The 27,681-nt window shown below is 34.9% G+C and overlaps 2 protein-coding genes across 9 annotated transcripts in view; one reads left to right on the forward strand and one right to left on the reverse strand.

Moving 5' to 3' along the window:
- Positions 1–27,681, forward strand: part of CNOT6L (CCR4-NOT transcription complex subunit 6 like) — a 109,896-nt gene that overhangs the window by 54,555 nt on the left and 27,660 nt on the right. For 6 of the 8 annotated variants that reach the window (XM_033214337.1, XM_033214335.1, XM_033214336.1 and 3 more), the window contains exons 5-8: positions 13,093–13,182; positions 21,354–21,422; positions 24,783–24,940; positions 27,298–27,476. In XM_033214337.1, coding sequence (XP_033070228.1) covers positions 13,093–13,182; positions 21,354–21,422; positions 24,783–24,940; positions 27,298–27,476 — 496 coding nt within the window. The remainder of the gene's footprint in view (positions 1–13,092; positions 13,183–21,353; positions 21,423–24,782; positions 24,941–27,297; positions 27,477–27,681) is intronic. The other 2 variants (XM_033214340.1, XM_033214341.1) reach the window with 1 other exon arrangement.
- Positions 3,552–5,169, reverse strand: LOC117085435 (peptidyl-prolyl cis-trans isomerase FKBP1A-like). Its single transcript, XM_033214343.1, has one exon. The coding sequence runs from the start codon at positions 5,048–5,050 to the stop codon at positions 4,724–4,726; it is 327 nt and encodes a 108-aa protein (XP_033070234.1). The 5' UTR covers positions 5,051–5,169; the 3' UTR covers positions 3,552–4,723.

Raw genomic sequence — 27,681 nt, forward strand, 5'->3', positions numbered from 1 at the left:
TTACCCTTTGTATTAGAAACATTCCTGAAAAAGCAACTGTTAGTATTTCTTACTCTTTCATAACTCTGTTTCATATTATCTCAAGTACAAGCATGTTTCCAGAAAATTTGTACTAAGTATCAACTGAATGAGTAATTTTGAATATTATCTTAGTCCTTCATTCAGTTTTTCTAGTTAAAATGATAGTTTTCCAAACAATTGTCTTTGACTGGCCTTCCATTCTAGTGGCCTTTTGTCTACTGATTTACATTCTTTGAAATCTGTCAAGTCAGACACCAGCTCTGCTTCACCAACTGTAACTTAGCTTTGTTTATGCCTGTGGATAAATTCTTTTTTATTAAATTTCAATTTGTTATATGGTAAGTACCTATACATAGCCCTTTTCTAAACGAGAGTCTATTTAGTTTTTTGTCAGTGCCACTTTCCAAGGTGATCCAGGAAACCAGATCTCTTCCTTTTAAAAAGTTTAAGATGGTAGTAGCAGGAGTGGCTTTTGAAGCAATTTAAGGGATACAGTGTTGCTAAAGAATGGTAGTTTTATATTCTTAGGAAGGTAAAATTTGAAATAATTTCAAAGTCAGTCTTACCATATTATGGCACTTTGTGTCAAAAAAAAAAAAATGGAATGGAACATTTGAAATAGCACTGTGATATAGTTAAAAGAAACAATGAGAATGAACTGCTTCCGAGACATTTTGTCTTGAAACTGGGAGGTTTTTTTTCTCTATTTCCTTTTCTTCCTTTGAAACTCAGATACTGAAATTTTAGTAATGATTTGGGTCATGCTGGCTCAACAAGCTAATTTTTAGAAATTTTATTTTGAGATTTGAGGAGAGTGTGGAGAGTAGGTTATTTGAGGAATTAGGATAAGAAGGCCAATTTTAAAACTATAGACACAGACATGGCCAATCTAGTAAGTTGGAAGTGTTCTGTGAAGTCACTTAGAAAAATAAAAATGTATTAATTTTATGAAGAAAAGGCATAAGTAAAAGCAACTCTCATGCAGTTATTGTAAAATAATTTAGAATTCATGTCCTAAGGTGTAAGGCAATACTTTATCAGACATGTGGGCCAACAAGTTATCCTTGAGCAACAAAAATTGATGTCCCAGGTCATAAAAATATGTAGGACCTCACTAATTTTGAAAATTTCTAGCTTTCTTCCAAGAATTATTTGGTCCGTTTATGGACCATGTCAGTGGAAGACTTACTTTGTAAATTTGTTTTATTCTTGAAGTATAATATAAAAGAGTAATTAACATACATTTTAAAGAAAATAATTAAATGAATAGCTGTTCTCCTATTAGCCAATATTTTAAATACCTTTTTAAAAAAATGCACTGGGAAAATATATATAGGAGACAAAATACTTATTTTTGTGTTGTATGTGAGCTTCTGAAAATCAATAAGAAAAAGAACAGTCTAGTAGGGAACATATTAATAGTTCATACCAGATGATATACAAAGAGGTCTAAAATTGGACCTGATCAGCCTTATGCATAATAATAGTACAGATTGAAATTATATTCAATTACCATTTTTCACCTGTCAGATTGGAAGCATTCAAAAAATTTGACAAAATAGCCCTATTGGTGAGATTATGGGGAAATAGCCACAATCATACCTTGTCATTATAGATACCGTATACCTTTTATGTTTCCTGCATTTTCTTTCACGATTACGTCTTTCTCCCAGATGTTACTGCTATCCTGAATTTAGGTATTGGGGTTATGTATGCATCTGTTAAAGGTGTTTTAACCTTTTTATGAATGGAATCCTACTGAATGTAATTTTCCATGACTTGTTTTGTTTTTTGTTTTGTTTTTTTTTTTGAGATGGAGTCTCACTCTGTTGCCCAGGCTGGAGTGCAGTGGTGTGACCTTGGCTCACTGCAAGCTCCACCTCCTGGATTCACACCATTCTCCTGCCTCAGCCTCCCGAGTAGCTGAGACAACAGGCACCTGCCACCACGCCCGGCTAATTTTTTTGTATTTTTAGTAGAGACGGGGTTTCACCATGTTAACCAGGATGGTCTCAATCTCCTGACCTCATGATCCACCCATCTCGGCCTCCCAAAGTGCTAGGATTACAGGCGTGAGCCGCCACACCCGGCCTATGACTTGGTTTTTATTCAGCATTATGTTTTTATGATTCAGCCATGTTGATGCGTACATCTAATGACAATTCATTGTTTTACTGCTGTATTGTATTCTGATACCTGAATATGCTATAATTCATTCATTCTGCTGTAGATATTTAGGTTGCTTCCATTTTTGTTTTTGGCTACTATAAGTAGTACAGCCATGAACATTCTCATACATGTCTTCTGATATACTTCATAGGAGTGGAATTGGGATGTAGAGGTCTGTACATCCTTAGGTTTTTTAGGCAATGCCATAATGTTTTACAAAGTAGTTGTACTAAAAGATACTACTTAAAATTATACAGTTTTCATTTTCAGTCTTTTCTCCAACACTTGATATTGTCAGATTTTTAAGTTTTGCCAGTTATTGAGTATGAAATAGTTTCTAACTGTTCTGTTAATTGACATTTTCCTAATTGCTGATAAGATTTTGCATTTTTTCATGTGTCTGTTGGCCATTATATTTCTTTGAAATTATTGTTGATGTTTTTGCCTATTTTCTATTCGATGGTTTCTTACTGAATTGGGGGAGTTCTTTTTTCTATTTTGCATTATAAGTGTCTTCTCCCACTCCGTGGCTTTTCCTTTTGTTTTCTTGTATCTTTTTAATGAATATATATATATATATATATTAGACAGAGTCTCGCTCTGTTACCCAGGCTGGAGTGCAGTGGCACAATCTCGGCCACTGCAACCTCTACCCCCCCCGGGTTCAAGCATTTCTTCTACCTCAGCTTCCCAAGTAGCTGGGATTTACAGGCGTGCATCACTATGCCTGGCTAATTTTTGTATTTTTAGTAGAGACGGGGTTTCACCATGCTGGCCAGCCTAGTCTCAAACTCCTGACCTCAGGTGATCCTCCCACCTCAGCCTCCCAAAGTGCTGGGATTACAGGTGTGAGCCACCATGCCCGGCCAGATTTGATATTTTTAATGTAGTTCAGTTTTAAAATCTTTTCTCTTGTATTTAGTTCATTTGTGTCTTGTTAATAACAGAAATCTTGCCCTTCCCAAATCAGAAATATATTCTCTTGTCAAAGTTTTGAGGTTTTGCTCTTTGCAGTTAATTCTTTAATTCATTTGTAATTGATTTTTTTTTTTTTTTTTTTTTTTTTTGGGACAAAGTCTTGCTCTGGTTGCCCGGGCTGGAGTACAATGGTGCAATCTCTGCTCACTACAACCTCTGCCTCCTGGGTTCAAGCAATTCTCCTGCCTCAGCCTCTCGAGTAGCTGGGATTACAGGCTCTCACCACCACACTCAGCTAGTTTTTGTATTTTTAGTAGAGACAGAGTTTCATCATCTTGGTCAGGCTGGTCTCGAACTCCTGACCTTAGGTGATCTACCTGCCTCAGCCTCCCAAAGTATTGAAATTACAGATGTGAGCCACTGTGTGTGGCTCTTGTAATTGATTTTTTTTTTTTTTTTGAGAAAAGCCGGCATAAAACACTTTTATTGCAATAATAAAACTTGAGACTCATATATGGTGCTGGGGGGAGGGGGCAGCAACGATTTCTGTCACCAAATCACTACACAGGACAGCAAAGGGGTGAGAAGGGGCTGAGGGAGGAAAAGCCAGGAAACTCTGAGATCAGCAGAGGGAGCCAAGCATCAAAAAACAGGAGATGCTGAAGCTGCGATGACCAGCATCATTTTCTTAAGAGAACATTCAAGGATTTGTCATAATGGCTGGGCTTTCACTGGGTGTTAAGTCTACAAACAGCACCTTCAATTGAAACTGTCAATTAAAGTTCTTAAGATTTAGGAAGTGGTGGAGCTTGGAAAGTTATGAGATTACAAAATTCCTGAAAGTCCATTACAAAAACCACAGGACGAAAAAAAATAAAAACAAAAAAAATAAGCCAGGCCACAAAGAAGGCTTCAGAGGTCCCTGCTGGCCCAGGGACAGATACCTGTAGTGTCCAGCATCGCAGTGAACATGATCTGCTTTCAAAGGCAGAGGGTTTAAGGGGAGGATGGGGAGGGAATGGTGGAGGCAAAGGCTCTCCCCATTCCCACCTCAGTTTTAGGTAGGGCTTTTAATTTAACCCAAGGACATCTCTCAACTTGGAGAATAATTCAGTCCTCAACAGCGCCTCAAATCTGCTATGGCTTTGCAGCGCAGCAGCAAGAATGTTTAATATATAATAGATAAAAATTTCAAATTTAATCCAAAAAATTGAAATAAAATATTCTTGCAACCCCCACCCAACACCAATTCCTATTCTAACGTTAACCTATCACTTGTGCTGTTAATACTTGACCATGTACTTAACTGGAAACCTATATCCAAAAGACTGAAACTGAATCTTCACCCCAAAATGAAAACAAAATAAAATGAATCACTTGAGGTTTATGGCATATAGTTTAGGTAAACACACATACGAGGAGAAAGGGGAAGAGGAAACGGAGGTGTCAGAAGCAAAGCTGAGTGACAGAACACAGTCAGGGCAGATGTCTATACAGAGTGGAGTGGAACACCAGGAAAAGCTCCACATGGATTCATGTGCACACGTCTGGAGGCGTACCAGATCCCTCCATGGCAGATCCAAGAACAGGGAGCTAACGGAGGAGGCCACTCCTGTCATTCCAGTTTTAGAAGCTCCACATCGAAGACGAGAGTGGCATGTGGTGGGATGATGCCTGGGTGCCCAGTGGCACCATAGGCATAATCTGGAGATATAGTCAGTTTGGCTCTCTGACCCACACTCATCTGGGCAACCCCTTCTTCCCAGCCTCGGATCACCTCCTCCCTGCCTAGCATAAACTTAAAGGGCTTGTTTCTGTCCCGGGAGGAATCAAATTTCTTTCCATCTTCAAGCATCCCGGTGTAGTGCACCACGCAGGTCTGGCCGGGCTTCGGGAAGATGCGCCTGTCTCCTGGAGAGATGGTTTCCACCTGCACTCCCATGGCGGCGGCGGACGCTCAGCGGGCGGGCAGCGCGACGGGCGGCGTGGACCGACAGCGACCTGGTGGCAGTTCCACGGCTCTGCCTAGTCCCTCGGCTCGTCGCCTGCGCACGCGCACGCCCCCTCGCTGATTTTTAAATATAGTATTGAGGGGTCTAATTTAGGGAGGAATTTAATTTTGTTTTTTTCCCTTTGAGTAACCAGTTGTCTCAACATCATTAGTGAATAGTTTTTCCTTTTCTCATTGACCAGTAAAGTCACTTCTCTTATATATTAACTATGTCTAGGTCTATTTTGGGAATTTCTATTCCTTTCCAGTAGTCAATTTGTCTAACCTTATACCAATTAGCATATTGTCTTACTTATTATGGCCTTATATTAAAACTTGGTATTTGGTTTTGAAAGTCCCCTCACATTTTTCTTTAGCAGTGTCTTGACAATTTGGGCACCATGGCTCTTCCTCATACATAAGAAACAGCTTGTTAAATTTCATGAAAAACTCTGTTTGAACTCTGGAATTGCATTGACTGACTGGATCAATTTAGGAAGAATTGACATCTTAATTATATTGAATCATCCCATTCATGAATTTGGGCTCTTTGTCCATTTATTTAATATCTTCTAGTAAAATTTTACAGCTTTCTACACCAATCAAGTACATCTGTTAAACTTATTTCTAGGTACTTTATACTTTTTTTGTTTTTATTGTAAACCACAACTGTCTTTTTTACTTTTTTTTTTTTTTTTTTTTTTTTGCGACGGAGTTTCACTCGGTTACCCAGGCTGGAGTGCAGTGGCGCAATCTTGGCTCACTGCAACCACTGCCTCCCGGGTTCAAACGAATCTTCCCGCCTCAGCTTCCTGAGTAGCTGGGATTATAGGCTTCTGCCACTACACCCAGTTAATTTTTGTGTTTTTAGTAGAGACAGGGTTTCACCATGTTGGCCAGACTGGTCTCAAATTCCTGACGTCAAGTGATCCACCCTCCTTTGCCTCCCAAAGTTCTGGGATTACAGGTATGAGCCACCGTACCTGGCCAACTGTTTTATTTTTTAAGGTTTTTCTTTCTCTTTTTTTCTTTTCTTGCCCATTTCCTATTTGCTGTTGGACATAGAAATACAATTGGTTTTTTATTTGTTTTAAAATTAATCTTATAGTAAGCCTTCTTGGCTAAAATCTCATTCTTCTAAAAACTTACCTGCAAATTTTTTGGAGTTTTACATTCAGTAATCATTTCATCTGAAATAATGCTATGTTGTTTTTTTTTTTCTTTTCCAATTCTTACATATTTAATTTCTTTTTTCTTATTTTAATGCACTGACTGTAGGATAATTCATATGATGTTGAGTAGAAGCATTAATACTGGGCGTACTTCTGTTGTTTCCAGTTTTAAAGGGAATGCTTCAGTATATGTTGGTGGCAACTATGCATTGTTTGGTTCTGGAAGTTGAGATAAATGTGTACCTATACTGGATTATACTTTCAAATATAAGCATTTAAGGCTACAGCTTTGCCTGTTTGGCTACTTTTTTGTTGCATACACTGTTTTGATATGAAGTATTACATTACTGTTTTGGTCTAAGTATTTTTAATATGGATTATCATATCTTTCTTGACTTGTCGGTTATTTAAAATATTATTTAAAATTTCCATGCATCTGATTTTAAATTTATTTTTATTGTTAGCTTTAAAACTTAATTGCATTATAGGCTAATGAACCAGTTCTGTGACATTTGTTGATTCTTGCCCTATGGCATAGTATATGATTGGTTTTTGTAAATGCTTAACCTGTATCTGAAAAGAATTTTTTTTCTCTACTTTTTCTAGAGTAGAGGATTCTCTAATCGTCTTGGACACAGGATTTATTTATTTGTCCATTAGTTCAATTTGTAAATTGTATTTCTCAGATTTCCTATGTCTTTAGAAATTTTTGACTTTTGGCTTTTTCAGTATTTTTGTTAAAATCTCCATTAAAATGAAATTGTTTATTATGTACTTCAGTCAGTTTTTGCTTTACATATCTTGGGTTTATTTTATTAGGTAGTACCCACTTAATATTATTATAATCTTATGGTGATAATGTCTTTTGGTTAATTGAACCCAATACTAGGTACTGAGCTTCTTCCTTATTAGGATTTTGTCTTATAGTCTGTATTTCTAATATAGCTATGCCAATTTTCTTTTGGTTAATGTTTGTCCAGTATATCTTATCCATTTACTTTCAACCTTTTGTGTGCTTACTTTTAGGTATAGCTCTTATAAGTAGTAGTATATAGCTGGACTTTGTTTTTAATCCATTCTACTCTTTGTTTTTAATATGGGTTCAGACCAGTTGCCTTACATAAAATTATTGATATTTTTGTTATTGCTGTCCTACCTTTTGATTTCACTGTGTGTAATTTTTTTCTGCTTCCTTGCCCTTCTAAAAGTAGGGTTTTTTTTCCATATTTTTCCTTCTGTTTACTTTCTCTTTGTTTGAAATTGCTCTATTCTGTTTCTAGACTCCTTGTGTTTATTCTTGAGATAGTGCCTTGAATATATTTTTTAAAAGATTAATTTTAAAGTAACTTTAAAAATTGACCTGCTATTTATATATAGTGAAATTCTTACCTCTTTGGTAAGAATTGGTGTATAGTTCAGTGAATGTTGACAGACATGTAGTTGCATAACCAGCACCACAGTCAAGAACAGTTCCATCACTCTCCAAAATTCATTTATGCCTACTGAAGTCAATGCCTTCTTCTCTCAGCCCTTGACAACTACTTTTCCAGAATGTCATATATTGGAACATACAGTATGTCGCCTTTTAAGTCTGGATTCTTTGGTTTAGCATAATGTGTTTGAGGTTCATTCATGTTGTGTGTATAAAACCTGTGGCACATCCATATAATGGAATATTGCTTAACAGTAGAAATGAAGGAAAATGTGCTTTTTTGAAATTTTACAGTTTTGGATTTTACCTTTAGGTTGATGGTTTGTTTTAATTTTCATGTGTGGCACAAAGTTTATTCTTTTGCATATACATATCTAGTTATTGTAGTATTATTTGTTGAAAAGATTATACTTTCTACAGGGAATTTTCCTTGCAACTTTGTCAAAATTAAGTTGTCCAAATATGTGTGGATCTACTGCTAAACACACTATTCTGTCCCGTTGTTCTATGCTAATACCAAAATGTTTAATTGTAGCTCTATGATCAGCTATGATACAGGGATTATGAGTTTCCAAACTTTGTTCATAGTTTTCAAAGTTGCGTTGACATTTGCAGATGCTTTGCATTTTCATATACATTTTAGAATGAACTTATGATTTGTACAAAATATCGTGCTGGAATTTGTCAGGGGATTATGTTGAATATACAGATCAGTTTGCGGATAATCAATACCTTAATCTTGAGACTTAATATTGAGTCTTTCACTCCAGTATAGCTCTTCATTTACACAGATCTTTGCTTTATATTCTTATAAAGTTTTGCAGTTTTCAGGGTATAGATCTTGTAAATATTTTGCTAGATTTATATCTACTTACTTGATTTTTTATGCTATTGCAAATGGTACTGCTTTTTAAATTTTCAGTTATTCATGGTATAGAATTAAATACAATTGATTTTTAGTTGTATTGGCCTTGTCTCTTGTGAAGTTTGTAAATTTACTTTTTCTTGGGGCTTTTTACCAACTCTTGATCTGTGAACACAGAGTTTCATTTCTTCCTTTCTGATACATATTTTTAATTTCATTTTTCTTGCTTTATCACATTGGCTAGGACCTCTAGTACTATATTGACTAGAAGTGACAATAGTGCATATCCTTACCTTGTTCTTGATTTTAGGGGGAATGCATTATCTTTCACCATTAATATTAACTGTAGGTTTCTGGTAGATATCCTTTCAGGATAAATAATATTTCCTTCTGGTTGGGTGTAATGGCTCATGCCTATAATCCCAGCACTTTGGAAGGCCAAGGTGGGTGGATCACAAGGTCAGGAGATTGAGACCATCCTGGCTAACATGATGAAACCCTGTCTCTACTAAAAATATAAAAATAAAAAAAAAAAGTTAGCCAGGCATGGTGGTGGGCACCTGTAGTCCCAGCCACTCAGGAGACTGAGGCAGGAGGATGGCATGAACTCAGGAAGCAGAGCTTGCAGTGAGCCTAGATTGCGCCACTGCACTCCAGTCTGGGAGACAGAGCGAGACTCCATCTCATTAAAAAAAAAAAAAATTTTTCCTTTCGTTTTACTGTCTTTATGGCTGTCCCTTCATTGTTAATATTTATAATTTGTGTCTTTTCATTCTGTCAAAGTGAATTTTATCAATTTTATTGCCTCTTTTTTAGAGTGTGCTACCTTTTGAATTTGGCAATTTTTTAAAAAATTTTTATTGATTTCTGCTCTTAGTTTCTTCTGCTTGCTTTGGGTTTCATTTGTTCTTACCATTGAATTTAGAACCTTTTGTTTCTAATATCAGCATTTCAAGCTGTAAGTTTCCCTCTAAAAAATGATTTTTCCATATCCTACAAATGTTGATAATGTCATGTTTTCATTTTAATTCAAAACATTTAATTATACTTTTATTTTTTGAGACTGGGTCTCAGTCTGTCACCCAGGCTAGAGTGCAGTGGTCTTATCATAGCTCACTGTAGCCTCTAACTCCTGCACCCAAGCAATCCTGTTCAGCCTCGTGAGTAGCTGAGACTATAGGTGCACACCACCATGCCCAATTAAATAAATTTTTTTGTTTGTAGAGATGAGGTCTCACCATGTTGCCTAGGCTGGTCTTGAGCTCTTAGTCTCATGGAGTTCTCCCACTTTGGCCTCCCAAAGCACTGGGATTACAGGTGTGAACCACCATGCCTAGACCAATTAAAACATTAAAAAAACTCCTTGTGACATCCTTTTTGGCTCATGGATTATTTAGAAGTGTGATGTTTAATTTCAGAATATTTGGGAGCTTTCTGAGTATTTGTCTGTTGGTAACTAGTTTTATTTTGTTCGACCATGATTGTATGTTTTGTATGATTTTATTTCCTTTTTAATCTGTTACAGTTTGTTTTCTGGCCCAGAATATGATCTCACTTGGTGAATGTTCATGTGCACTTGGAAAGAATGCTTATTTTCGGTTTGTGAGTGGAGTATTATGTAAATAATAGGCCAAGTTGGTTGATAGTGTTCTGTTCTTCATCCTTACTAATTTTTTTGTGTGCTTTTTTCTGTCAATAACCATAGGAGTGTTTGAAGTCTCAATTACAATTCGTGTAACTCTTTGGAGATATTATTTTATTGTATTCTAGCTCCTGTAATCGCTGTTGACACTTGTCATTCTCCTGTTTATTCTTTTGATATGATTGGTTCTTTCAACAAATCTCATTGTTTTTGTTTTTTGTTTTTTGTTTTCTTTTTTTGAGGTGGAGTCTTGCTCTGTCGCCAGGCTGGAGTGCAGTGACGCAATCTCGGTTTACTGCAAGCTCTGCCTCCTGGGTTCACACCATTCTCCTGCCTCAGCCTCCTAAGTAGCTGGGACTACAGGCGCCTGCCACCATGCCCGGCTAATTTTTTTGTGTTTTTAGTAGAGATGGGGTTTCACCGTGTTAGCCAGAATGGTTTCGATCTCCTGACCTCATGATCCGCCCGCCTCAGCCTCCCAAAGTGCTGGGATTACAGGCGTGCGCCACTGCGCCCAGCCATAGCCCATCTCGTTTTAAAGTCTTCTGTTTGTCATTTTCTAGTTTGCACGATAATCTATTTTTAAATGAAATCCTTTCATAAACTTCTGTGTATATATTGTGCATCTTATATCAGTTCATTTATTTAAAAACTGGTTTTTGAAAATTTGCAGCCTTTCCTCTTCAGATACTGCCTTTTCTCACTTCTCTCTGTAATCTCTCTTTCTGGCTAGGAGTTAACTGTTTATTGTTTGCTGCAGGTGTTGATGCAGTGGTAAGGTGTGGAGGGAGAGAAAGTGCCGTATAATCCTGTAATTGGGTCTGCCTTAGTGAGCCAGAGTTGACTATTTTCTTACTTGATGTCAAAGGCTAGAGAGGGCATTTGTCATACTCTTGGTCTGTTAAGCTTTGGGAAAACTTAGATTCTGGTAAAATAGTTTCCTTTGAATGTAATACTTATTAAGGAGAACATTACTTTCTCCTGTCCCCTTTTGGAAGAAAGGAGATTTTTCTCCAGTCTTTATAGTGAGAGCCTGGTAAGACTCCTGGAAGTAAAATTTAGGAAAGTGTGGGAATGCCCTAAGACTAGGCTGGAGTTTTTAACTCTCAAGCTAATCTACATGGAGCCTCCAGCAATTTGTCTGTTCCATCTACATGCAGCCTCCAGCAATTTGTCAGTTACAGTTTAAAGTATTCTAGTTCTAGCTGTGGACTTCTGCTGCCAGTAAGTTGTGATTCTCTGTATTTGCTTTTTTGTGTTTGGGACAGCAGTTTGTCCTATAACCTCAATTGTGAGGACAGGAGTGACAGCTTTTAAAATCTTTATATGTTGGATCAGAACTTAAGTCTTGTTCTTCTTTCTAGAACTCCAATTTCATATCTTATTCTAACTTCCATATATATCTTTTACTGTCTTATGTTTTCTCTCTTTGTGACTCTTAGTGATACATTTTGGATAATGTTCTTTGAATCTGTTTTTCTTAATGACTGATTTTCTTTTCAGCTGTGTCTAATCTACTGCCTAACTCATTCATCAAGAGTACTTGGAGTTATAATTACATTCAGTAAAATATCCACATATTTAAAATCCAGCTTCACTAATTTTGACAAAGGTATACACCTTAATAGCCAGCACCTAAATCAAGATGTGGAGTATTTCCATCACCCTAGGAAGTTCCCTTTTCCCACTTGCAAGTCAATTAGGAACTACCAACCAGACTTCCAAAGTATTCATACCGTTTACCAGTAATTGACTTGAAGTAGAAGAATTCAGGGTATTCTACATTCTTTGTAACATTTGGTTGGTCATTTAAAAAGTTGTTTAGGCCAGACACAGTGGCTCATACCTGTAATCCCAGCTCTTTGGGAGGCCAAGACGGGCGGATCAATTGAGGCCAGGAATTCAAGAGCAGCCTGGCCAACATGATGAAACCCTGTCTCTACTAAAAATACAAAAATTAGTGGACGTGATGGTGGGCGCTTGTAGTCCCCAGCTGCCTGGGACGCTGCGAGGCTTGAGAATCCCTTGAACCTGGAAGCTGGAGGTTGCAGTAAGCCCAGATTGTGCCAGTGCACTCCAGCCTGGGCAACAGAGTGAGACTGTCTCAAAAAAATTTGTAGCTGTGTTGGTGGGTATGTGTTGCATTGAATATTTGGTTGATTTGTTATTTAACAGAACCTTCAATTTTGGAAGTTCTGTGGTTTTTATTTTTTCAAATGTGAATGCTAGACTGTTGTTTCTTGCTTGTCTTAATGAATACCTCCTTTATTTCTTAAGGGACTATAGTCTGTTACCAATAGTGTGTTCTTTGATATATGATAAATCTGTACTCTTGGTACTCACACGTTCCTAATTACTATTATAACAAAATTGTTTTCTTGTCACATGTCACTAACATATCTTGGTAACACATTTTCTTCTTGAAATATATTTCTTTTTCCTATACGTGATATAAATATTCTAAGAAGACTCGTTCTTCTTTAAGATATCACTCATTCTTTCTTCTATAGGGCTGTCTTGGAGTTTGTCTGTGGTCTTAAAAGATAAATGTAGGTTTTCGAAGATTAACGTAGAACCTATAGGATTACTTCAAGGTGCCAGGTTGGGATATTACTTCAGAACTAAGATTAATATATATGCTTTTATGTATATGTGTATGTATGTTTTGGACAAGCCCAAATTTTAGAGTTTAAAGATTTTGAAGTTTTTCTTTATGACTGTTTTAAAGAGAATATTTATTTACACATATATTTCTAAAATGTATGTAATAGATTAAATACAGTAGAATTCAATTTAAGAAATTAGTATTTTATTTTGTAGTATACATTTCTGTCTTGCCTTGCAGTTATGTTTTACAGGTTTTATTTTTGTCTTCTGCTTTAGGCAATCCTTTATCACAGGATATTCTCAACTTATACCAGGACCCAGATGGAACCCGAAAGCTACTGAACTTCATGCTTGACAATCTCGCAGGTAACTGTTAGTGACAGAGCTGTAAAATAAATTCTACAGATATTATTAACCAGCTAATATATGTTGCTCAAGAGCATCTGACTGTTTTTTTATAATTGCTTGTGGGTTTGGAGTTCCTTCCATTGTGTATCCTATGTTAGTGGAACATTCTTCTTTTCATATACTGAATGTTTCCTATTTACCAAGCAATATGTTAGAATGGTTGCATTATTTTGTTTAAGAACCTAGGACATAGGAACTTTTAACTCACAGTTTAGAGATGCAAATTTTGCGATCCAGAGACTAAAGTAATTTATTTATACATAGCTAATCAGTGCCAGAGCTGTGAATCTAAGATTATCTTGCTCTTAATCACAAAAATACACAGTTATTAGTTGTTTGAATTTGATGCAAATTACTTGGAACCCACACATTTTACACATTTTTAATGAATGAAATGACTAGTTTGATTCACCACACATTTGTGGAAATTTTGCAACCAGGTTTTAAATTAAGAACACCAGGTTTATTTAAATACAATTTAAAGTCGTTGTATTCCAAATGGAAATTTTCTTCTGTAAGGAGACCAGGCTGGACGTGGTGGCTCACACCTGTAATCCCAGCACTTTGTGTGGCCAAGGAAGGCGGATCACCTGAGGTCAGGAGTTGGAGACCAACCTGGCCAACATGGTGAAACCATGGTGAAACGTCTCTACTAAAAATACAAAAATTAGCCAGGCGTGGTGGTGTGTACCTGTAATTCAAGCTACTCCAGAGGCTGAGACAGGAGAATCGCTTGAACCTGGGAAGCAGAGGCTGCAGTGAGCTGAGATCATGCTACTGCACTCCAGCCTTGGTGACAGAGCGAGACTCTGTCTCAAAATATATATATATTAAAAACAGAAAAAGAAGACTATTAGGTATTTGATTTAAAACTGTTTTTTTTTGTTTTTGTTTTTGCTTAAGCTCTGAGAATATGAGTAAAAGTATGGAGATACTACTATATACAAATATTTTTCTTAGCATGATGTCTTTCTATAAAATACAGAATACTGAAACAGCTAGAGAAATCGTAAGTTCCAGCATAGTGACCACCATCACATGTTCGCTATATTCTTTTAAAATTCTCTTCATCATAAGACACCCTTCTTCCCCACTCTTTCACATAAAGTAAGGTTTATAATATGGTAAAACTAAATTAATATTATCTGAAAAGTTTATGGCTAAAAAGACTAAAAGGTGATCAGTAGAAATGAGCAAATTTATTATAGAAGCCTTCTTAGTAAATAATTAGGAATATGTGGCAATTTAATTAAGCTGTATACATAGCATACGTATGCTGTTTCTAACTTACTTTAAAATTAAATATCTCGGCCGGGCGTGGTGGCTTACGTCTGTAATCCCAGCACTTTGGGAGGCCAAGGTGGGCGGATCACAAGGTCAGGAGATCGAGACCATTCTGCCTTACACGGTGAAACCCCATCTCTACTAAAAATACAAAAAAGCAGCCGGGCGTGGTTATGTGCCCATAGTCCCAGCCACTTGGGAGGCTGAGGCAGGAGAATCGCTTGAACCTGGGAGGTGAAGGTTGCAGTGAGCCGAGATCGTGCCACTGCACTCCAGCCTGGGTGACAGAGCGAGACTCTGTCTTAAAAAAAAAAAAAAAAAAAAACAAAACTCTTCTTTCTGTAGATGTAGCCAGTCAATCCAGCCATATGTGTGTGCTCTGTGTGTGTCATTTGTAAGGAGTTCTTGTATGTTTTAGATGTACGCCTTTTGTTGGTAATATGTTGCAAGTATCTACTCCCATGCTATTATTAACTTTTTCATTCTCTTGTTTTTTGACAAACAGAAAAATTTTAATGTATTCCAGTCCAATTTGTTGATATTTTCTGTTACGGTACTGCTTTTATCCTTTTTAAGAATTTTTTCATACCACAGGATCATGAATATATTCTCCTATGACATTATCTAGAAACTGTTTTTTTGTTTGTTTTTTTACTTCTAATGTTTAGAATTTTTTACGACTTTTCCATATGTATTTTATATTAACTCTGAGCCTTTTATTGATTAGGTTGTTCTTTCACTATTGTTTTTTAATGTCATCTTTATCATAAATCAGGTGTCAAGGTATGTGTAGGTCTGTTTCTGGATTCTTTATTCTCTTCCATGCATCTTTATAGCAATGTAACAGTGTTTAATTATGAACAGCTTTGTAAAAAGTCTTGAGATCCAGTAGAGTGATCCAGTAGAGTAAGTCTTTCCCCTTGACCTGTTGTGAAGAATTTTGGCTAATTCTGGCCTCTGTGTTCTTTTATCTTGTATTTTAATTAAAATTTTTAGAATGAGGTTTTTAAATCTCTCCCCTCTCCAAAACGTAGAGATTTTATTTGGGATTATATTGAATCTATATAGATGGCTTTGGAAATAATTGATATGTTTACAACAGTGGATCCTTCTATTTGTTATGCTTTTCATAATTTCAATATTGAGTTTTAGGTTTCTGTGTAGTGGGCTTACCCATACTGTATTACATTTATTCTAAATATTAACTTCTTAATTCTCTTAAAAATAGTCATTTTAAAGATATGTCTTACTATCTTAATGGTTGTTACTGATTAATGGAATACAACTGAATTTTGTATATTTTTTGGTATTTGGTCATCTTCCTAAACAGTTACTAAATGCCTTGCTAAAGAACATATTCAGCCACTTTGCTAAATAGTTTTTAATGCTAATGCATTTTTTATTTTAATGTATACAATTATGTCATCTGCAAGTAATGAGAGTTGTGTTACTCCATTTCTAATCCTTTTAATTTTCTTGCCAACCTTCACTTATTGCGCTAGCTAGCTAAAAGTGGTGATAGTGGGCATCCTTGTCTAATTTCATAATTTTTGATGAAGTATCATATTCACTGTAGTTTTTATATAGATAAACATCAGATGAAGGAAGTTTTTTTCTATTCCTAATTTGCTAGGCAAGGTTTTTTAAAAAAAATTTGACTAGATTTTGAATTTTATCATATGCTTTTCTTTATTAAGATGAGTAGATTATTTTTATTCTTTAATATGGTAATTATATTGATGGGTTTTTTTGTATGTTATGCCACCTTTGGTATTCCTAGAATAAAGCCAACAAGGTTATGATAAATTATTATCCTTTTATACCTTAGATTCAGTTTGCTAATATTTTATTTAGTATTTATTTATTTATTTATTTTTATGAGACAGAGTTACGCTCTGTCGTCCAGGCGGAGTGCAGTGGCGCGATCTCAACTCACTGCAACCTCCACCTGCCAGGTTCAAGCGCTTCTCCTGCCTCAGCCTCCTGAGTAGCTGGGATTACAGGCACTCCACCACCACGCCTAGCTGATTTTTATATTTTTAGTAGAAACAGGGTTTCATCATATTGCCCAGGCTGGTCAAACTCTTGACCTCAAGCAGTCCAGTCCGTCCGCCTTGGCTTCCCAAAGTGTTCGGATTACAGGTGTGAGCCAGCATGCCCAGCCTATATAGGATTTTTTGCATCTGTGTTTATGCGTAAGATTGGTCAGTACTTCTTTTCCTTCAATGTCCTTGTCAACTTGTGATATTAAAATTATACTGGCTTTGAAAATTTGTTTAAGTATTCCCTTATTTTCTGTTGTTTGGAAGAATTTAAGGTTGTTTTTTTTTTTTTTTTCTTTCTGGGTTTTTTTTTTTTTTTTCTGGTAAGAAGTTTTAAATTACTGATTTAATTTCTTTAATAACTATAGTACTATTCTGATTTCCATTTCTCTTTCTATGAGTTTCTGAAAGTTGTGTTTTCTGGAAATTAGCCCATTTTATCTAAATCTTCAAATTTATGAGCGGAAAGTTGTTCAGAATATTTTATGATGTCTTAATATTCGTAGGTTGTATAATGATGTCTTTTTTCCATTTCAGATATTAGTTTATGCAAAGGCTTGCCTAGGTATTTATTAATATTTTCTTTGAAAAGAAGAACCAACTTTTAGCTTCGTTGGTCTTCTTTATTATATGTTTTCAATATTATTTATTTATTTATCTCTTCCTTTCTTCTGGTTTCATTTGCTATTCTTTTTCTAGCTTAAGGTACACATGCCTTAATTTCCAGTCTTTTTTTCCTCAAATATATTTATATGTTTATTTATGTATAAATATTCCTCTAAAGTGGCTTTTAGGTGTATCTCACGAGCCTTAGTTTGTATTATTTTCATTATCATTCGGTTCAGCATGTTTTCTAATAGCCTTTATTTCTTCTTTGGCCTGTGAGTCATTTAGAAACTTGTTTCTTTATTTTCAGAGGAGTTCTTCTAGTTTTCTTTATCTTAGGTTCTTAGCTTAATTCCATGGTGGTTAGAGAACATATCCTGATTAATTTAAATTTTAAATATATGTTATTTATTACCTCTGCAGATGATTAATTTTTGTAATTAAGTACGCACTTGAAAATAATGTCTCTTCTCGTTAGATGCAGTATCCTATATATTAGTTTGTTAATTATATTGTTTGAATGTGTTAGATGTACTCAATGATTACTTTGGTTTTGTTCATTACCAATAAATCCATGTCAGAATGGTAGGTTTGTCTGTCTTCTTGTAGTTATTTCAGCTTTTCTATTACATATACTTAGGGTATATTTTCATGTGTTTTATATTCATGGTTATTCAAACTTTCTGTCTTGCTGCACATTTACTTTACTGATTACTTGTTATTTCCTTTTTTGATGTTCCATTTCTATTTTCCTTGATATTTAGAATTTCCTTAGCTCACTGCAGCCTCCAACTCCTGGGCTGAAGTGATCCTCCTATCTCAGCCTCCCAAGTAGCTAGGGACTACAGGCTCATGTCACCGTGTCTAGCTAATTTTTTAAAATTTTTGTAGATATGGGATCTCACTGTGTTGGCCAGGTTGGTCTTGAACTCCTGGCCTCAAGTGATCCTCCCATCTCAGCCTTCCAAGGTGCTGGGATTATACGTGTAAGCCACTGCATCCGGCCCCCATTTAGCTATTTTTTAAGGGCAGGTCTGCTAGCAACGGAATTGTTTTCCTTCGTCTGTTAACATCTTTATTTCCCCTTGATTTCTGAAGGATACTTTTTCTGGATACAGAATTTCCAGTTGACAGTTCTTTTCTTTCAGTCCTTGAAAAATATTGTACCACTTCCTTAGGCTTTCATGGTTTCTTAAAAGAAATCTAGTGTCATTTGAGTTGGTGTCCTATAGGTAATACGTCATTTCTATATGATGTTTTTAAGGTTCTTTCTTTAGTTTTCAGAAGTTTAGTTATGATCTGTCTTGGCATGGATTTCTTTGGGCTCTTTATATTTGAAGTTTGCTCACCTTCTTAAATTTGTTAGGTGTAAGTATTTCACATAAATTTGGAAATTTTCACCTGTTCTCTTGGAGAATACTTTTTTAGCTCCACATCCTTTCTCCTGTCCTTCTGTAACTCTGATAATACAAATCTAGATTTTTTAAAAATTATAGTTCCATAGGTTTTTTTCAGGCCCTTTTCATTTGTTTCAGTCTGTTTTCTTTTTGTTTTTCAGACTAAGCTCTCCTGATTCATTCTCAAGTTCACTGATTTTTATCTTTTGGCATCTGTTATTGTGCCTTTCCAATGAGTTTTAAAATTTTGGTTATTGTATTTCTCAGCTGGATTATATCTATTTGATACTCTTAAAATAATAATTTCTCTGTATTTGCTGGATTTTTCTATTCTTTTCAAGGATATTTGTAATTGTTCAAGCAGTTTTATGATGGCTCTTCTAAAATCTGTCAGATAATTTCAACATCTGATTGAGCTCAGTGTTGGTGTCTTTAACACTTAAGTTGTGATTTTCCTGGTTCTTGGTGTGACCAGTGATTTTTATTTGTACCCTAGACATTTTGGATATTATGTTAGGAGACTTCTGATGCTTTTTAAATCTCTGATTTCAGCAGGCAGTTACCCTGTTTAGGTTTAGCATGTAGATTTGGTTGTCTCTTCAGGTTCAGCTGACACCTGCACTGCGGGCAGATCAGGCCTAGTGCTGTCAGTCAATGTTAGGTGTGGGGAGGAAGGATGGCTCTCTTGAGCTCTGTTGAAGATTGAGTCACCAATGTATTTATTTATTTTATGTGATGGTAGCCCATATACGTCTTTATTTCTTTGTTTTGTCATATCATTGGCCATGTAGTTTCATCTTAAAAAAAACTGATTTTAAATGCTTGTCTCATATGAATATATTATCCTTTTGTAAAAAAAGTTAACATTCCTGTTATGATTAAAATTTCTTTTAATCATTACTTTTAATCACAGTACCTTCCATGCAGGTAATCACACTTGTAAGTTGGGCGTATATCCTTTTACTTTCTGGTGAGCATTTACATACAAAAATTATACCAGCAGAAATTTTATACTATTACTTTTAGTGTGTGGTTTAAACATTTTTAAATAAAATATATCACATTTTGTCATTCTGTTTTTTTTTCTACTACTTTTTACTCAACAGTATTCCATGGGTATGTTTCCACTTGAACACATATTTATCTTTTTTCTTTTTAAACTATAGCATAATCTTTCTTAAAATGGATATTATTTACCCATTTACTATTGCTTTTGTTAATATAAACAATGGTGTAATGGATATCTTTTTGAATGCTGCTTAAAGAAGATAGGGCTGATCCCAGGACATAGAATTTTGCTCTGTCATAGGGACATGGATGTTTTAAATTTTAAAAGATGCCAGTTTATTCTCAAGATAGCTCTACTAATTTATATTCCTACCAGCTGTACATGCTGTTTGTCGCCATCACCAGTCCTGGATGTTATTGCACTTAAAAATTTTGCATGAACTTGGGTAACAAATATGCTATCTCATCTTTTTAATTTTCCTGGTTAGTAGTGAGAGTATTTGCTCATATTATGTTTTTGGCTCTTTGGATATTGCTGATTACTGTACATTATACTTAAACTGCTACATTGTGATACACTAGTTAAGATTTGGAAGCACTATAATGTTGATATTATATTACCTGTTTTATTCTAGAGGTTTCTGGATTTCTGAATTTTTAAGCAAGCCAATATAGGTAGATTTTGCTGATAAGGATCCCAATAGCTAGAAATTTTTTTGTTTACTTTTTCTGTTTCTATATTAGATTTTTCATTTCTGAGACACTTGCTGTGATTCTATGGCACTCACATAGCCAGAAGATTGTTTTCTGGGATTCAGTATGTTGAACAAGCTGGATGATTTGTCTGTTATCTTATAACCTTCTTTTCTTTCCTGGGAAGTATGGAATATATGAAATGGTGTTCATTCTACTCTGTGAAGAGTATGGCTGCTAAAACAGAGTACTGTATAGGTAGACTTTGAGAACACCAAAACTGTTAGTAAAGTGACAGTTTTAAAAAACTGGGCTACTTTGGTTTTGACCAAAGTGGCTAGATAAAGATGGAGAGTTTTTTGTTTTAAAGGAATACGTTTCTCAGCCATTACTACCATGGGCAAATCTGCAAACTTGAATCAAGTTGTCCTGTAATTTCAAAGATTTTGAAAGGCAAAGAAAAGGGGGTAGTTAAATCTTAACTCATCTGGTGGTTAGGTAGCATTTGGTTCCATAGTATTGATAACCATATCTGAACAATTAGTGTTTAACAAGTGCCTTCCTTTTTTCTGCATAATGTAGTTCTGTCCTTATCTCTTGTTTTGTGTTGACATTATAAAAGAGAGAAAGTAAAATCAGGAAATGAAGGCCGCACTAGAAAATTCACTCACTTTAATAAATTCATATGTACTTTTTTCTATTTTAAAGATGTTTGACTCTTTTAATTCATCAGGGTTGGAATTTCAGATGGCTTTGATTTCCCACAAGGCTAAGTCAATACTCTTTACATATATAATTAAAGACCTAAGATTTTACGTAGGATTTTAAATAGGCACTTTTCATAAATACTATGTAAGTGAAAATGCCATTAATGAGTTTCCTAATGTTATTTTCTTGTATTAGTTCTGTGTTCTCTGCATAGCTTGTCTTAAATTTCCTTTGGCTACTAAATCTTCATTAAATTTTAGCATTAGATTAAGCCAGTTTGCAGGCCGTTACAGCAGAATGGAAAACAGAGGTGGTTTTGACATTATAAACACATGTCAGAATTCAGAAACACATGAAATTAACCTATATTTACAACAATTTTTTTTTCCAGTTCATCCAGAGCAGCTTCCTCCGAGGCCATGGATTACATTAAAAGAACGAGACCAAATTCTGCCATCAGGTAAATAGTTTTTCTCATTCTTCCTTTTTTCCCAGAAGTGCTTAAAATGTTATTTGGGCCTCATGATCTGTAATAAATAAGACTTCATTTTTACCTCTCATGGGTAGATGTGTTTGAAAATACTGATGAATAAACTTTTTAAAAGTCCACATTAAGATAGACCTGTCAATAAGTGTCTTATATCTTTCACAGTAATGCAGCCCTTGGTTTTAAAATTATTTCTATAATACGGCTTTCCAAATGGCATCTTCACAGAGAGTATTGGGTGATGTAAGAAAAATGAGTAACAGTGGTTTTTCTTGTGAAAAATTTTAAACTACTGAGAAGTACTTGATCTTTCTTGAGAGGTAGATAACATTTATGAAAGAATAATGTAGACTGGGCATATATTTACTGTATTGGCAACAAAGTATAATACCAGCCCAGGGCTGTAGAAATAGTACATGGTATTTGAGCTATAATATAATCTAGCATTTCTGGAACTGAAGTAATGTAGAAAACATAAGCATTTATCTTTTTGCAGGGACCAATAATGGTTTGACGTTTATAAATTCTTCTTCATATTTGGTATTTTAGGCTTGGGAATTCTACTTAAAATAAGTTATGAATTACTGTTTTTCCAAATGTTTTTTTTTTAATCACAAAAGTAGTAATTTTCATGATACCTAATTTCATTTTAAAATTAAATGAAAATTGCAAGCGTTTCGGTATGAAGGTTAAACCAGTCACAGAATAGTACTACATTAATAAATTTTGGCTGGGCACTGTGGCTCATGCCTGTAATCCCAGCACAATGGGAGGCCAAGGCGGGCAGATCACTTGAGGCCAGGAGTTCAAGATTAGCTTGGCCAACATGGTGAAACCCCGTCTCTACTAAAAACACAAAAATTAGCCAGGTCGTGATAGCGCACTCCTGTAATCCCAGTTTCTCAGGAGGCTGAGGCATGAGAATCGCTTGAACCTGGGATGCTGAGTTTACATACAGTGAGCCAAGATTGTGCCATCGCACTCTAGCCTAGGAGACAGAGCAAGAACCTGTCTCAAAAAAACAAGATAATTAATTGTTAAAGGGTAAATCGCAATTAGACTTTATATATTAGCAATTATATATGATCAATGTAAAGGCCTTTTGTTGGTAAGTTTTGGGCTTTTTTAAGTTAAGAGGATTCAGAACAAGTCTTTTTTTAAGTATTTGGAAATGTGGGATATGTAGCCTCTTCCATGGTTCTATTTACATTTTAATAACACTACAAAATATTATAATATGCAGTACATTTTTGTGTCTTTCAGAGGTAATAATTTTAAAACCACCACACTCTAGAGCTGCAATATCAGCTTGTTTTAAGAGGCACTGTGTCAATGTTATGAATAACATTTTTACTATAAGGTTGCATATTGGTGGTTTAAGTGAAAGGAGTACCTAATGTTTTCTACAAAACTTAAAGCTAGATAGATTTATTTTATAGTTGGCCTTTCCTGGTGTATAATTAATTATTCCCTTCTGATGTTAAAAACACCATTTTCTAATTCTTTTGAATATGAGTGAACATAATCTTCAAGAAAAGATTTTCTAATATTGCATAGCTACATTTCCATTAAGAAAAGGAACAATGGAAACAAATTTTCATTAATTGCTGAATTCTCAAAGTGATCTGTTCTTGGGTTTTCTTCATTGAAAAACTAGTGTGGACTTTTCTTTTGAGGTATGGTGCTTCCCTGAGTAGGAGCTGAGTGCTAAAAAAAAAGTTACTGTTAAAAATGCATTTTACTTCTGATGCATAGAGGGATGTGTATAATACCTTGTGGCTAAGGGTGATTTATTGCTAAAAAAATAATAATAATAATGATAAACTATATGGGAATCAAGCCTAGATAATGAAAAAGGTCCCAAATAGAAACAGAGTATAAGAGATGAGTGATAATAACACTTAGGTAGTTTTTACTTCTGTTTAAAAATTGCTGGTTCATTCTCAGGCACTGGCAGGGATATAAAGAGTTTTGGCTATATTATAAAAATTGCAATCTCTGATCTTTTTAATGAAATCTCATTTTACAAAGTCTTAGGAAAAAACTTAATGAAGCAAATGGCAGTCTACCTCTTTCACCTTACTTCCAAATGACATTTCAAATCCTGAGAAGCATAGTAAGGTAAATGCAGGGTGCTTCCTTCACAGTGTAGTGGTTTGGAAATGATGCTGGGTCATTTCCAAGATAAATACTCAGAAAATACAAGTCAACTCAAATTGAAATTTTGCTCCCAGTGTACAAAATGGTCACCAGTCAGACCCCCAGGAGACTGAACTGAGTTTCTCTTAATACTTTTTCCATCATCTGAAACAGAACCAACTTCAATCAAGTGTCAGTTCACTTTGAATTCCTCATGTCTTATTTAAATAAGTGATTCTCAACCATGTCTGTTCATTATAATCACCTGGGATGCTTTTTAAAAATACGAATAGCTAGACTCTTAATATTCCAACTTAATTAGTCTGGAGTCAGATCCTTACTTCAGCATTTTTCTTTTAAAGGTCTACAAAGTGATTCTACTAGGCAGCCAAGATGGAGAATTACTGATAAAAATCAGAGCTTTTGAGACTTTAACATGCAATTGCATATGAATTACCTGGGGATTTTGTTAAACTGCACATCCTGTCCAAAAGAGATGTTTATGGGGCCACAGATTCTGTATTTCTAAATTCCCAGGTGATTGATTACTGATGCTGCTGGTCTTCACAGCACACTTAGCAAGTATGCAAACAGTAGCAAGGATGCAAACCATCTTCTCCTATTAGTTTGCTCATAGTCTTTTTATAGTTAAAGGACATTTAAAAATGAGCATTTTATTTCAGAAACGCACCTTTGATTGACAAAAAGGATTCTCTTACAACTAAATTTTATTAGTCCATACTCTTCTGCTTCAAAGTAATGATAGCAGTAGGAGGCCCAAAAACATGCTAAGTATAGATATTTTGTTAATAAGAAGTAATGACATTAGAGCTCTTTAATTAAAATGCAACTACAGTTTAATTTTGTCCCACTCATTTAAAGAAGCTTTCCTCAGCAAGTTATAAGCAAAAAATTAGCAGATTTAAAATTTTAAATTTTTATTAAATTTCCTCAAAACTCTCAAATATGAACTGTTAGTCTAATTCTAGATTTAGTAAAATAAATTTTGTATGATGGACTCCAATGATGTTTTAGTAGATTAGCAATCTTAATCTTGCCTAGGCATTTTACAGTGATGATATGTGGCGTATGTGTGTGTGCTGTGTGCTTGTGCAGGTGTACACATGATATTGCTTTAGAAAAAGTTGCCTAATTTTCTCCCGTTTGTCTGTTGTTTTTTCTCCCACTTCTTAGCATCATTCACGGTTATGTGTTACAATGTGTTATGTGATAAATACGCTACCCGGCAGCTATATGGCTATTGCCCATCCTGGGCATTAAACTGGGAATACAGGAAAAAGGGAATTATGGAAGAAATTGTTAACTGTGACGCAGATATCATTAGTCTTCAGGTAACACCATAGAAATTAAACTGTCTTTAACTTAAAAGGTGAACTTAAACATAAGAGAAGATCTGACCACTGGGAGAGATCCTGTGTTTAGAGCCAAAGCTCAAAAAGAATTGTTTTCTCTCCTTCTCTTAAAAAAAAAATGGACAATTTAAATAAGCATTTAAGACATTTCCATAGTGAAACTATTTTGCTGACTGAATACAACCATCTGCTTACATTTATTTACTATTTACTTAAGTGGAAATAATCTTACCCATTATTCATGTTAATATTCACCTCATGATCATTGGTATTGCTGAAAGAGAAAACCGCAGAAGATTGCCAGTCTTTAGGAATATAAATTTAACTTATATTGGGGTCTGTTTAAAAAAAAAAGCTTGCCCACAGTTATTCCTTAAACAGACATACTTTAAAATATTATACTATAAATCATGCATTTTACCTTACTTTATAAACCATCTCTGAAATTTAGATTCTTCTGTTTTATAGCACTTCATTAATTGAACTTTAAAGAAGCAGCATCTTTTCATGAAATGTGTTTTATTGCTTCAAAATTTAGCTAATGATTAGCCAAAAAGATGTTTGAATAGTTTTGAGTAACTTTTTTCTTAGCAACTTTCAAAACATGTTAAGTGCTTAAAGGTTTAAAATTTTTTAATTGACAAATAATTGTATATGTTTATGGGGTACATTGTGATGTTTTGATACTTTTTTTTTTAATGATCAAATGAGGCTAATTAACATGTCCATCAACTCAAAAACTTACTATTTCTTAAAGGTGTTTAAAAATTTGTGTTACAGGCCAGGCGTGGTGGCTCACGCCTATAATCCCAGCACTTTGGGAGGCCAGGGCAGGTGGATCACTTGAGGTCAGGAGTTTGAGACCAGCCTGGCCAACGTGGTGAAACCCCATATCTACTAAAAATGCAAAAATTAGCTAGGCGAGGTGGCGTGCACCTGTAATCCCAACTACTTGGGAGGCTGAGGCATGAGAATCACTTGAACCCAGGAGGCAGAGGTTGCAGTGAGCAGAGATCACACCACTGCACTCCAGTCTGGACGGCAGAGCGAGACTCTGTCTCAAAAAGAAAAAGTGTGTTACAATTTCACACATTCTTTTCATTATAGCCTGAGAGGGAAAATTATTTTTAAAATTTTTATGTAACAGAGTAGCTTGATAATTTATTTTTATGTTGCTTGGGAAAAAATAAAAATATTTTAAAATTAAAATAAAATTTCTTCTAAACCCTGAGACTAACAGAGAAATGGGGAGAGGAGGAGGTAAACAAAATTAGGCTATTTTAGTTTCTTGTCTACCTCTTGGTTTAGTATTTGTAGTGCTAACAGCCTCACACCCTCTTAAATGTAGCAGTTTGAAGGATAAAACATCATAATTCAAGAAAATTGTCTTATAAAAGCGATGCTATAATACTATACTGTATTAAAAAGAGATCATTCTAGAGAAGTTGGAAATTTTGAAAAAATACAAAGCATGATGGAAGGAAATACCTAATTTCATGTCATAATATAGTTGTGTTAAAACTTCTAGAGTGTTTTTCTTCTACACATTAAATAAAATATATTTACAGATACATTTTGTTTCTTATTTATTGTACTTAATGGATTTTCCATGTTACTAAAATTCTTCAAAACTAATTAATTATATGAACATATATTGATTAAGCTTTTCCCCTACCATTGTACATTTAGTTGTTTATGGATTTTTGCTGTCGTAAACTCATGCTGTTAGCAACATCTGCATACATAAATTATCTTCATATTTATTTCATTTAGAAAGACCTGTTAAAATATTTTATGAGTCAAAGAATAAAATAGACTAATAATTATCAAATTAATAGAGGCCATTGGATGATTGTGATTTTAGGTACTTAAAAATTTCTTAAAGTAGAATTTTTTGTGAGTAGATTTTATGTTTCTCACTCTTGGGTATCATTTCTTTCCACCATAGTTCAGAAGGATAAGCAATTTTTTAAATTACCTTTTTATATATAAAATATACTATTCCCTATCACAGAATCTATCATATACCCAACTTGCTTTGTTTAGTTGCCAGTCTTGAGGAAGTAAAGTATAATGGAATGAACTGTAAATTGGGCATCAAGAGACCTTGGGATGTAGTCCTACTCCTGTTACTATCTGTGTGAGCATGAGAAAATCATGTCACCTTTCTGGTTCTTTCATGTTTAAAAAGCTACCATTGTCAAGTAGCAGCTGCTAGCAATCAGGTAAGATAGTAAGATAACATTTGCTATGTGAATTATTTTTATTAAGTTACATCTTACTCATAATGCTGAACATTTTTATATCTTAATCAGCATTTTCCCTCTGTCATATAGATGATAACTTTTCTTTCATCTCAGGAAGTGGAAACAGAGCAATACTTCACTCTCTTTCTGCCAGCATTGAAGGACCGTGGATATGATGGATTTTTTTCTCCAAAGTCACGTGCCAAAATCATGTCTGAGCAGGAGAGAAAGCATGTAGATGGTTGTGCAATATTCTTCAAAACAGAAAAGTAAGTTAAGGAAACAAAGCACAATGGTGTACTTTTATTTATTTAAATTCTTACACTTTAAAATTGTCTTTGGTTTGGCCCTGTAAAATAAACAGAAAGCTAGAAAACAAGTATTACACAACTTAAAAGTGTTGTTAATGTTTCATTTCTCAGGCTGTGTATTTGGAATAAGGATATTTATTGTATTCTTATGCTTTTATTATCA

Source organism: Trachypithecus francoisi, unplaced genomic scaffold (assembly GCF_009764315.1).
Source record: "Trachypithecus francoisi isolate TF-2019V2 unplaced genomic scaffold, Tfra_2.0 Lachesis_group1, whole genome shotgun sequence".
Lineage (NCBI taxonomy): Eukaryota > Metazoa > Chordata > Mammalia > Primates > Cercopithecidae > Trachypithecus > Trachypithecus francoisi.

Excerpts from the sequence above, each read along its gene's own strand:
- LOC117085435 (XM_033214343.1), bottom strand. The coding sequence starts at position 5,050 with ATGGGAGTGCAGGTGGAAACCATCTCTCCAGGAGACAGGCGCATCTTC.